The following is a 13,087-nucleotide window of genomic DNA, read 5'->3' on the forward strand; positions in this document are numbered from 1 at the left end:
TTTTATAATCGATCACATCGACTTTAGTAACTAATGGGTGTCGAATCTATAAAAAATATTATCCTACTAAAAACTTGTGAAAGTGATGAGCAAGGTCGAATAGAATTCACAGGGATTGATTTTAAATTAATTCCTTGAAGAGTAGAATTAAAATAGAAATGAGGGGGTCTTTGATTAAAAATTTAGATCTAAAACTAAAGAGATGAAAATAATATTTCAAAGAAGAATAAATATGAGAAGGATATTCCAGTTAAAGACAGAATCATACTTAATTTTATAGTTGATTATAGATGCAAAGATGACAATCATTCATGATAGATAAATTGGTTATGGCCATTGGTACGACCTAACAACCTCACATTTTCTTATCTTGTAGGTAGTCAAGAAACGTCCGTTAACTAAATATTTAATCAGTAAACAACCTTGGGAACATTTTCGGAATTTAATTTACCGACAACATTAAAAACTAGAAAAGCTTAATTATAATCAATAAATTTCTATGAGAATTTATTTAAGTTAAATTGTAGATTCCCCACAACATAATCGAAAACTTCTATATAATCAATTATGTTGTGTTACCACTAATTATTGAATTAAACAAATAATTATGGATTTGAAAATCAATTGATTAGGCAAATACTCTTGATGATGAACAATGGCCCTATCACTCATAAATCAAACTATTTATAATAAAAATATAGAGAATAATACAAATATCAATATAAATGAGAGTAGAAAACATAAATTAGATCTACGACACATAAGAATTAAGCATTCACTAAGTTTTCAATCGAAATTAAAATAACTAGACTAGCATGCTAATGAGAGGACAAATAGAAGAAGAAAATAATAGAAAAACGCAGAGACTATCCCAAAGATGAGAGATTAAAAGTCCAAAGGTGTTCATATGGTGAATTATATCACATATATATATACTAACTAGTTACCTAATTCTACTAGAATTAAAAAGGTAGGTTCCTAATTGAACTAAAAGACTAAAAGAAATAAAATTATTATTCTAAATAAACTCCTCCAGCAAAAGGTGTTTATCATTCATAAAAAAAGTAGTCCAAACAGCTCCAAATTCTTGCAAATAAACGAGTTTGAGTCTTTTCTTTTCCAGACGAAAATCTTTCAGATAGGCATTGGCACGCCTAGGTGTTTCTTCAAATATGTCCAAATTTCCATCTTGGTTCTTTTCTTCATTTTTCTTCCATTTTTTCATAATAGACGAATGCTGCAAAATAATATTCAATTAGGAACATTTTAGTCACAAAAGAGGTCAAAATATCACATAAAATAAGGACAAATGAGGTCCTATCAGTACTTAGATGAACCAAATAAATTGGAAATCAAGAGCATATGTTCAATTTAAAAACGATGAAATCGTATGGATTATACCGAGTCAATATTCCAATGACGATATAATATGATCCAAATTATTTGATAATTTTCTCACTCAATTCAATGTAAACAAAAAATACAATTATTCCTGTCGCATATCAATATCTAACAAACCATTACAACAATCATACTCTAATCAATGATACCAAATACACTAAATCTAACCAATACCTATTATTACAATAGAAATACGACTTATTATTCAGTGAAAACAACACACCAACTATACAGTAGAAACAACATTCCACGCATAAGGCAGGATTCAAACCCTTGACCTCTAAGGTCATGGGGCCTCAGCTTTGTCAATCCAGAGTTATACTTCTCTTCATTCATAATTTTTTAATACAAATTAAGTGAATTTTGACTAATAGAAGAATTTATTCGTTAAACGAAAACAAGCGTCAAGGATAGAACATGTACTTTCTCAAACCATAGGGTTCTATGTATAATTATATTAAACCTTAAAAAAGATAGTGTAATTTATCCCTAAATTAAATAATCTTATAATTTATTTTCAAACCAAATGTCCAAATATAAGACGAAGGAGTTAAGTACAAGACTCAAGAGTACTGCCTGAAATCATACCCATCCAGAGAAGCCCGTTGGTCTTCCCTTCGCTTCAAACTCTGTACCCTCAGCACCAATCTGTCTCTTCATCTTCTCACCTTTTTCTCCTTCTGGATCTATAAGTGAAAAATGAGTCCTTATAATTTAAACTTCAGAAATAAGATCCGTCTCAACTCCACAATAACAAATCTCATGCAGATTAAATTAAAAAAATCAACGGCAGTAGCATCCAATCTAACTAGTGTTAAACGATCACCTCATCTGAATATTTAGCACTGGAGAGAAAAATCATTTAAATATGTTTATCATTCATTTCAACTTTAGGAATGTGAAAAGTATTTAGTATACATTTAGGACGGAAATCAATGTTCTTTCTGCAATTCTTTGTTTATATGATTTGCGCTCGTTCAGAATTATTTACCATGCAATATATATACATCTCAATTTTCAAAATCTAAAGGGAACAGATGCGTTTTTCGTTTTGTATGGATCTTGATGCGGAAACAATAGTATGTTAATGATATATTTTATTTTTGAATGAAAATTACAGTTGTATTTTTCTTATAGTTGTTTAAAATTGTTAGCGATGGCATATCAATACATTGAGGAAGAACATGCATACAAAACTAGGATCAGAAACAAAGAGTTGAGGTAGTAGGTGGTAATAACCTGTGAGCAAAAATCGTTCCGACTCTGGATGCGCGCGGACCTTCTTGGAAGTCGCATCCTGTTCCAGCTCACTGTGGAAAATATACACATATACATCATATACTTATGCATATGATACTGGGGACATCTTATACAATTAGCACTTCTTACAAACCATTGACACTAAATCAGTTTGTGATTTGTGACATTAATTTTCACAGAATCTAACCCTTGTTTGGTTTTGTTTTCATTCTCAATTTTCAAATTCAAGAGAAAAGATGTGTTTTTGGTAACGTATGGATCTTGATGCGAAAATAATAATGTGTTTGAATTAGTTTATCATATATTTTCTTTTTGAATGAAAATTAGAGTTGTATTTTCCTTTATTTGTTTAAAATTGTTAGCGATGGCATATTAATACATTAAGGGAGAACCTGCATGCAAAACGGATTCATATTTTCGCATTTTCCTAGACAAGATAAAATATACCCAATGTTTATTTTTGTGTTTTTATACCTTATCTGTGTGTTTTTCAACTTTCTATATAATAATATCTATATATTTATATATATATATATATATATATAAAATATACAAGAGACATGATTTGACAACAGTGATTTTTATCTCTCAAATCTCAACATCAAACCTACACCACTTAAAATATTTTAAATTACCTCAAAAACTAAATTTAAACATATCATCTATTTTTTAACACACATTTTACTTATCTTTTTTCTTTTCTCTCTATTTCCAAAACACAGAACAAAACATTCAAAACACTATGAAAGAGTTGAGACACTAGGTCGTAGTTACCTGTGAGCAAAAACCGTATTGCGGATACGCGGCTGACCTTCCTGGAAGTCGTACCCTGTACCAGCTTTTCCCAATATGACAAAAGGGACATGAGATATTAGTGAACGGTCCTCCTCCAATTGCATTTCTAAATGCCGACATTCGCTGATGAACAAGTATTCCAGTTTATGGAACTTTTTGAATTGAGCTTTGGAAATATAAAGTACGGGGCACCTATTAATTATTAACTTCCTGAGGCTATAGAAAGTACTCCCATATGAGTACAGAGTTTTTAGTTGAGGACAATCCTCAATAGCCAACTCCACTGGTGCGTTGAATGCTCGGGCCAACGTAATGTACTGTAAATTTTCACATTCTATGATATGTAGCTTTCGCAGGGAAGGTAAACCCAAATGTATAGCGGTGATGTTACTACAGTGTAAAATACCCAAATGTTCAACGGTCCTTAATTCCTCAATAATTGGAAAATATCCAGAATCCTTGAGGTAGAAGAGTATGAGTTTCTTGAGTGAACTCAACCTAATTAGAAATCTCATTCGAAACCATGCGAGTTCCACTTCTTTGATGAGAAGCGAGGCAAGTGATTGAAAGTTAGACAAGGAATAAAAGATGCGACTATTGGTATTCCAGATAATCAAGTTGGGTAGAGAGGGAAGAGATGGCAACACTTCAAGTTGAGGACAACCTTCAATGGTCAGTGTTTTCAGGCTACGGAATGCAGACCCACCAGAAACCTTAGGAAGTGACCACCTCGACAACCTGGGCATATCATAAAGCCCAAGTTGTTCTAGTGACAGAAAAACATCAGCTGATCCATATCCGTAGAATTCTGGTCCAATGTTCTTAATGTTCATCATACCTCTCAGCTGCAGCTCAACGAGGAACTTTAGTGCACCCAGTGATGGCAGTTCCTCGCATCCACAATCATTAATTGAAATCTTGGTCAGATTAGACATGCATGCCATCCAATTAGGAAATTTAGTGCCCATATATCCTGTTAACTCAAGAACTTTAAGTTGTTCATTTGGTTGCAAGTATTCCAATATCTTGAAACAGTTTTCAGAATTGCGACTCCAGGATAATCCCAAATGGTGAAGATTCTTTCGATCTAGCCTTGCATTTTCAGCTTCTCTAATCCCGCTTACATTCTCAAGATTTCTGATCTCTAATCTGCCCCTGAGCTGGTCTAACCACTTAAGTTCTCCTAAGCGAGCACAATCATCATCTTTGCCCAAAACAAACAGTGGCATCAAATTAAGAGATATAAGGAGGCCAATTCCAGATGGCAAGGCAAGCAAGGAATCACACAGCAAAATATCTAAATGTCGCAGACGCATCAGATCACACATTCCCTTAGGTAAAATTTTGAGCAAATGACACCATGATAGATCTAGTGTTTGTAATCTGGAAAGGTTTGTGATAGAATCTGGTAGTTTTTCAATGAACGTATGAGAGAGATTCAGGTACTTGAGTTCCTTTAATGCAAATATATCATCTGACAAATTTTGAATGCTGCTGCAACTCAGATCAAGTGATTCCAAATTCTTGAATTCAAGAAGTGAACCATCTAGAGTGCCTCCCAAATATATAGTAGGTGCTAAGATAAGAGTTCCCAGGTGCTTTGTATCATACTCCCCGGCTGCTGGTAAAAGGAGGGAGAGTTGACCGGCATCTTCATCAATCGCACCAACTACCCCTAGCTTCCTTTTGCAGATAACTCTAGCAACATCCTTTGCTATATCATGGATCAATCCAGGAATCTGGAACTCCACAGTATCACCATATTCATTGCGAGTCATATACATGAAAAATGACCTGCAGAGCAACTGATGGAAGTAAGCAGCACCAATATCCTCCGGGTTATTGTTTCCTGGAGATGGCTTCACAAGGCCAACAGCCATCCACATCTTAATGATCTTCTCTTTGTTAAATGCATACCCCTCGGGGAATATTGCGCAGTATGCAAAGCATTGCAATAAATGCTGAGGAAGAGCCCAAAGAGTCAGCAAAACTACAATTGATGCAGCCCCAGAAGGCATTATCTTATCATCTGACAGATTTATAGAGCAAATCATGTCACAAAGCTCCTTTTCATATCTCATCAAGCTTCCCACAAGTTTTAACAAAAGGGGAACACCCTGGCAAAGGGCTGCAAGATTTCCAGCCAGGGGATTCTCTACGTCTTCTGAGGAATCAAATGCGAGATCTCTACACAGAGACCAACCAGCATGCTCAGATAGTCCTCTCAACTCAATTGGTTTTCCGCCCATAATTTTTCCAACATCATAGCTATGGCTTGTAACTAAAACCTTTGACCCCAGACCCACAACATTAAACCATTTCTGGTTCATGTGTAGCCAGGAACCTTCGGCCATGGAATGTATTTCATCAAACACAAATAAACACGTTTGCCATTTTAAAGTGTCTCTTACCATTTCATCCAAGTCCTCCAAGTCATCCAGCGGGCATGAAATACCAGTGGCAGATTTTAGGATTTCTTGAGCAATATGCTGCAGCCTGATTCCCCGCCCGGCCACTTTCACCCAGGCTCGCACTTCAAACTGCTTCTTCACAACTTCTTCCTCGAAAACTAGTTGAGCAAGTGTTGTCTTTCCGATTCCAGGGATGCCAATAATGGGGATTACAGAAAGCTGAATCTGTTCCAATTTTTTGTCCAACAATTTGGACAAAAGCATCTCCTTCTCATAATCCCTCCCGAAAACTTTCTCGGTTTTAAGAATCGGCAAGATCTCATGCTCGACTTTCGATTCTATTCCAGAAGCGCCAACTGCCGCATGATGTCCTGCTCTCTCCTCAAAAACAAACCGCAGCAAATCATCATCAATTCTTGATTCCTTCCTACTCCACAACAAATGGAGGAACGAGCTTGCAGTTGCAGAAGTTTGCATATCTTGACAGGTGTTGGGTTGTAGGATTGGGTGTGTGAACTTTCACAGAGATAGAGAGAGAGATGTACGAGGGAGATAACTTCTGCCTCTCTAGTCTCTATTAATCAACAGCCTAAACAAGTCAACTTTGGGAACAACCACTCCGTTCCGACTTCATCAACAGCCTAAACAAGTCAACTCTTGGGAACGACCACTTCCTTCCGAACAAGTCGTATAAAAAAAACCATACTGTGACACGATGAAAAAAAAAGTATTAAAAAAAATAAATTATAATTATAAATTATAGTAAATGTGTAAAAGAAAGGTGAAAGGGAAACATGGACCAGTGAGTAGTTAAAGAAAAAAAATAAAATAAAATTGTGAGATTATTAAAAAGTATTTGAAATAGTAATCCATCAATTTTTTTAAGGGGAAAAAATAAAATAAAGAATAAATTTAAATATTTAAAAATTGGTACGGCAAAAAATTTATTTTAGTATAGATAATATAGATAGTATAGATATAAATTTTCTTTTTTTATTCCTGTTTAAGGGAAATATTTTATTTTCAAATCCATTTAATTAAAAGGTGTTCATATATAATCCCATACTTTACAAATTCCGTATATTTGGTCTCAACATTCAAAATTTTATGAACTCTGGTCCTCTTTCAAATATTCGGATAATAAAGTTGCGATTGACACACACACACACACACACACACACATATATATATATATATAGCAGAATAATAGTGAACTAAAATAGTTTAATTTTGATCAAATACCTTTTTATGGTGTTTTTAAAATTTTTAATTATTAAGAAAAATTTTCATTGGTTAGAAACATTATTTATTCAAATATTTTAAATATTTATAATGTATTTATCCAAATTTTATTTTCAAGATTTTAGTTATTATATTTAATTATATGAAAATCTTATTGCTAAAAATATCTACTTTATATTTATTCAAAATCTTATGTCCAATAAATTTTATTTTATAGTTTATTGGTTAATTTAACTTGTTATCTATATCTACATGTATAGTTTATGCGTGCGTTTTTAGCACGAGTCCGATAGACTTGAACTTGAGCGATGGGTCCGGACTGACTAAAAAAAGAGTTTGAAAGAAAAAGACCTGCAAGCAAAATATTAGCATTCTAACACCTAAGTTAGTATTGGATTTGAAGAATAATAATTTGAAATAATGAAACGTATTAAGAGAATAAAGCGTGATGATGAAAAACTAAAGCAAAATCGTGTTTGACAGTGCAGTATGAATGTAGCAGAGTGATAGCCAACTTTCAGCCTGTTGAAGGTATCCCCTGCCTGGGAATAAGATCTCTATTTATAAAGGAGTGTCCTCTTTCGTCGAGGAATTGATCGTGCTTTCTATTCCTGGGGTAAACAGATAAAATTAGTCGAGATAAGACATTATTAGACCTTATCTTTTAGTGATTTTGCTGTTAGAGCCATTATTTAGGTGAGGAAGAGAATCCATGTCTGATGAGGACTCCTGGCATAAGGGTATTCGTGGAAGGTCCAAGTGCATGCCACATAGGCTTCAAAGAGGGACGTGTATATGGAGGCTGAGCCGGTTGTCAGTATTTGGGCCATAATATTGAGCTGTGTTGAGTGGGCCTCCTCCACCCGAGCGACCGTATTTATGGAAGGAGGACTTGGGCCTTCCCGCTCGTTTTTGGGCCATAACTCTTTGGGCCGCACCCATTATCTAATCCCCTTTACTCTAAGGAGGAGGGGTGCCCTCAACTCCTTTTTAGAGAGGGATCCTTGTCTTCTTTGATCGGGAGGGGGATTCCTCTACACACTGAGAAGGGATCCCTTGAAATGACTTCCTTCTTTATTTTCTCTTTTCTACCTGTGAGTATCTTTTTTATGCCTGTGATTGACGAGCATTGATAACTGCCCTACCACGCGCGGGTGCGGTTACAAAACTGCCCCATTATAGACGGTTACCGTGGTGTATCCTTAACTCCTCCACCACGTCTTTAAATAGGTATTGTTGCCTTGTTTCTTCTTCTTCCCTTTTTCTTGAAGCATCAAGGGTTTCACCTCCAAAAACTATGTAAGTATCTTACTCCTTTCTCATTTTATTTTTTGAGTATTTTCCATTCAAAAACATGTCTCCTCCGGCGAGTCAGTTCGTTTTGTGGCTAAGATTTTTGCAGATGTGATCCCTTAGAGGCCACTTCAAGGGAGATAGGCGGTTTCCCACCCATTTTATTTTTTGAGTATTTTCCATTCAAAAACATGTCTCCTCCGGCGAGTCAGTTCGTTTTGTGGCTAAGATTTTTGCAGGAGAAGGTTTTCCCCTGGGGAGGAAGAGAGGGAGATCTCCCCTTCACCTTTGGAGTGGGGGTCTTCTATTCTCAAAATTTCAAGGATAGACCAACTGATACGAGAATATCATGTCCCTCCTGCCTTCATCATCTATACCCCCCTGTTCTAGGATTCGTCCTCACCTTCTTCCTCCCAACTGTTTATGCTTTTCTTGGCATAGTGAAAATTAGGTTTACATTTTCCTATTCCCTCCTTCTCCTATCATATCACCTTCTACATAAAAATTAGATTTCCTATAATAGGAGGAGTGGGGAAAGTTGAGGGGACCAGCTCTAGTTCCACAAATGCTATATAGAGAAGGTCCGAAAGAACACAAGTGAGGTTTAGAAAACGTACCTATGGTGGAGTCTTGAAATAGACGAGAAGAACTCTACATTGATAGAGGAGAATATTTCGATCAAGGATGACCAACCGAGGTCCTCAACCTAAAATTTTACCCGTATCAAATATGTTAGTTTAAATGAAGGACAAAATGCATAAAAATCCCCCTATGTTTTAATAAATCTGCAAAAAAAAAAAAAAAATCCTCCTATTATGAGAATAGTCTAAAAGCTCTTATGTGTTTTGTAAAACTTAGCTCAATTGCCCCCTCTCTGTTAAATTCAACTAACGGTGTTAATTTTTTAGAAAATAACCGTTATACCCTTTCTTAATAAATATTATTTCTTATTTTGATGACCGTTGGATCTTTTTTTATCGAATATTGATCGTTAGATCTAATTAATTAATCTCAATCGTTAGATTTTTAAAAAAATAAAAGGTCCAGATTCAACAAATTATTTAACTTATATTATGTATAAATAATTTAAAATTTTAAAGATACATTATTATTATATATTGAAAAAAAAAAAAAAACTCACCCACCCCTTACCCCCGACTCACCCCCACCATCTCGTGGCTAGCGCCGAAAATTATTAAAACCCTCATATCTTCATAAAATTATTTAACAAATTGAGTGAGGTTGGTCTCGTTAGAATCGTTTTGAAGAGACGAGTCTGATGGTGGTGGTTTGAGATCGAGATTCGATCGAACGGAGACGAATTGACGGCAAACATGTTCGACCTTCGTGGCTTGAGCCCACTCTCTCTAATTGACGAAAACTCAAATCAAATTGAATAAAATGTTCGTCTTGAAGAGGATTCTAATAGTACCATTGGCCGTTGGAAATCTATCCGGACAACGCCGGAAATTTAAAGACAAGTTCCCGGCGAAATAGGGGCGAAATCGTAGTTTTTCTTTCTTTTTATGAATTTTTTAATTAATTTTAATTATATTAATTAAAATATGTTTTAGTTATTTAAGAATATTTTAAATAATTATAATAATTAAATATTTTGGCTAATTAATAATAATTATTGCAATTAAATATATATTTTAATTAATTAAAAATAATCTTAGATTTAATAATTAACAATTATAAAATTTTTGAATTTAAATATAATTTAATTTAATATTTAATATTAAATAAATTAAATATAACTTAATGTTTCAATTTAAATTTAATATTTATTTTTTAGGGTGAGAAATGGCAAAAGAATGACACAAAACAAGTCAAAATACCCTTTGTATGTTATATAGACCAATAGAGGGGTATTTTAGTTCAAAATGTCGATAAATATGAACGTAAATCGCAGAAAATGACTATCAAATGCAGTATCCGCGCGTCTCCTCACTTTCCGTTAATTGCTAACAAAATAAATTTTTTTTGTTGATTAAAACAAAATAAGCGGGAATTTTTAGCCTATTCTAAAACAAAAAAAATATTATTTAAAATATAAGAGTGTTTTATGCAATTTTTACGTGTAATAAATAATCTTCTTCCCCCATTTAAAACCCACAAAGAACGGCGAGTCCTCCACGTCTGTCTATATTATCAAAATTCAACTGCCAAAACACTGGTTTCTCTGTTCTCTTTGCTTCTCTCTCTTTGGACTTTACGTGTCTGCTGTCGGGGTTGTCTGGCCATGGAGGTACCGTTTCCCAGCTATCTCGGTGAGATTTTCTCTCATGTACTCCTGTTAAAATCAAAATTGGCCGATGCTTTGCTGAATGCCTTGTGATAATAGTCGTGCATGCCTTTTATTTTTATGTAATTTCTGATAGAATCTTTATGATTTTCGTTTTGGTCTTATCACTTTCCCCCGCAAGAAGTTTTTCTTCTAAAACCCAACTTAGACGGGGTGGAGCGTGCTTTTCGTGTAATTCTTGCGAGGTTAGGGTTCAATGTTTTTTTTTGGGAAATTGTTTTAGGGCTTAAACGTCCAAAATTAGGTCATGGGATCTGGCACCTCTACAATCACAACCATCTGAATCTGGCGGATCGGATACACTCTTAGAGCTCGTTTAATTTGTGTGGTTACATGTTTGGTTTCTATTTCTAAAGCCCGCTATTAGTAGTTAGCCTGCTTACGATAAGAATACGGGGTATAGTGTATCCCACCTCATAGGCTCCTACAATTTTCCATTGACTAGCAGGTTTGGGATAAATATGTTGGAAAAATTGCCCATCAATAAGGCACAAGAAGATTAAAAACACATTAATGCCTTTTCCCTCTCAAATTTTTGTGGGATTGAAAAGTATGTCGTGTATATATATATATATATATATATATATATAGTTTGTATGTTGGTATTTATTAAAACATAGTCACCCTTTTGAAAAATGCCATACATATACGTATTTATGAATTTGAATAAAAAGAATACTATACATATTATTTATAGTAATATTTCAATTCAAGAAACAACAAGGACTTTTATCTTTTGTGACTATTCACATACTGTGGGGTTTATACGAAAATAACTTTGAAAAAGTTACCTTTATTGGTTTTTATGCATTACCATGCTTAATAATCCCTTCAACCAAACACAAAATTGGATTGTTATATAGAGTATCACACATCACAATATGTCAAACCAAACAACAAATAATAGATGAAGGGATTAGTTATGTTCCATTTCCTATCCCACCCAATGTCTCAATCCTATCGTGCCTAATCCCATCACACCAACCAACTGAACTCTTAAGAAAGCTCATAATAAGACTATAAGAATAGCTCAACAGGGAGGAGATAGAGAAAGTAGAGCCTTTTCTACTCCTCTCTTTGTTCGGAATTGTAGGTTCCTTAGAGCTCAGTGGCTACGGGAACTCATTAGCTATAAGCTTAGAACTCATTAAATGCTAGCTTTCCAAGTCTTCAGCCGTGCCTACAACAACTAATGATATGTAGCATCCTTACTGAATTCCTTTCTATGTCGGAATGGTCGGGTGTGAAAGCTTCTTCATTTTTAAGTCCCAGTAGGAGGAGAAAAATCCTAATTAAGTGATTTTTTCTTTTAAATTCTTTTTGAACGTTGATGGTTTCCTATTTCTAGTCTTATATAACTGAAGATGGCCATTTTGGCGTTTTTAGTTGCCTGGTAGTATTCTAGTCTCGCAGTATCAATTTACTTTTTTCATGAACATAGGATGTAAAAGTTATGTGGTCTTATTTAGATGAGGGTGGAAAATATAAGGTTCCTTATTTTTTTTTGGTATAGAAAATTAGAAACTAATTGCTTCGATTGAGGGGGTTGCAGACAGTAATTGCATTAACTTTGAAGATAGTTACTGGAGTAAATCTAATAAAAAGATGGCTACCTTGTGATGGGGAGCTGCAACTTGCCAACTTAAAATATGAATCATATGCAATCATTGAGGAGGGAGTTATACTCCATATATTCTTAGCTCAAATTTTCTGCTCACAAAACCATGCTAGCTCCATTTTCTGGCCCCATATTTTTTCATTGTGCATTAGTGCGCTCTTGATTCGAATTCATAGAATTACGATTCAGAAACAAGAATCTAAACATAAAGTGTTTGTGTGATTTATCCAACAAAGTTCTTGCCCTGATTTTTGTTGAATTGAAATTGACTAGCATACCATTGATATCAAGTAGCACTCGAGGTGTGAACTGACTTTGGAGGAAAAGGTAGTTGGATTTTGGTCTAAAGGGGATAACTTCCATCATGTAAAGTTCAGGATAATCCTGTAAGAGTAAGAAAAACTAAATTCTGCTCAGAAAGTTGTGTGGATAAGGTCTTAATGTGTCCTTTCATCACAAAAATCTCATCCGAACTGCATTGGAGAAATTTTCTGATAATTCATTTTGAATCTCATTCAAAATTTGTTGCTTCAACTCAAAATGCTACTACGAATGCTAAACTTCCTTTTTATACGTTCTTTCTAGTTTATTCAACATTTTATCTAAAAAAATCCCTTGTAAAAGAAATTGCTAAAAGACTCCCTTGTGGGGAAAAAAAGGATGAAGAAAATTCCCCTCCCTTGAGGGGTGCATAATATGCGCTATTGTCATATCATTTTTAATCATTTTAGGTAGAGGATTACATTTATACCTCATTTT

The 13,087-nt window shown here is 34.5% G+C and overlaps 2 protein-coding genes across 2 annotated transcripts in view; one reads left to right on the forward strand and one right to left on the reverse strand.

The window, feature by feature from the left end:
• On the reverse strand, nt 861-6,520 carry LOC105172089 (putative disease resistance protein RGA1). Its single transcript, XM_011093426.2, has 4 exons — nt 3,436-6,520; nt 2,641-2,711; nt 1,990-2,087; nt 861-1,237 (listed from the first exon to the last, which is right to left on the reverse strand). The coding sequence occupies exons 1-4, from the start codon at nt 6,342-6,344 to the stop codon at nt 1,019-1,021; spliced, it is 3,297 nt and encodes a 1,098-aa protein (XP_011091728.1). The 5' UTR covers nt 6,345-6,520; the 3' UTR covers nt 861-1,018.
• The window catches only part of LOC105171968, a 5,582-nt gene continuing 3,028 nt past the window's right edge, over nt 10,534-13,087 (forward strand). The window contains exon 1 of the mRNA XM_011093266.2: nt 10,534-10,675. Coding sequence (XP_011091568.1) covers nt 10,648-10,675 — 28 coding nt within the window. The 5' untranslated portion in view covers nt 10,534-10,647. The remainder of the gene's footprint in view (nt 10,676-13,087) is intronic.

The sequence above is a fragment of the Sesamum indicum genome, linkage group LG10 (genome assembly GCF_000512975.1).
Source record: "Sesamum indicum cultivar Zhongzhi No. 13 linkage group LG10, S_indicum_v1.0, whole genome shotgun sequence".
In the NCBI taxonomy this organism is placed as follows: Eukaryota; Viridiplantae; Streptophyta; class Magnoliopsida; order Lamiales; family Pedaliaceae; genus Sesamum; species Sesamum indicum.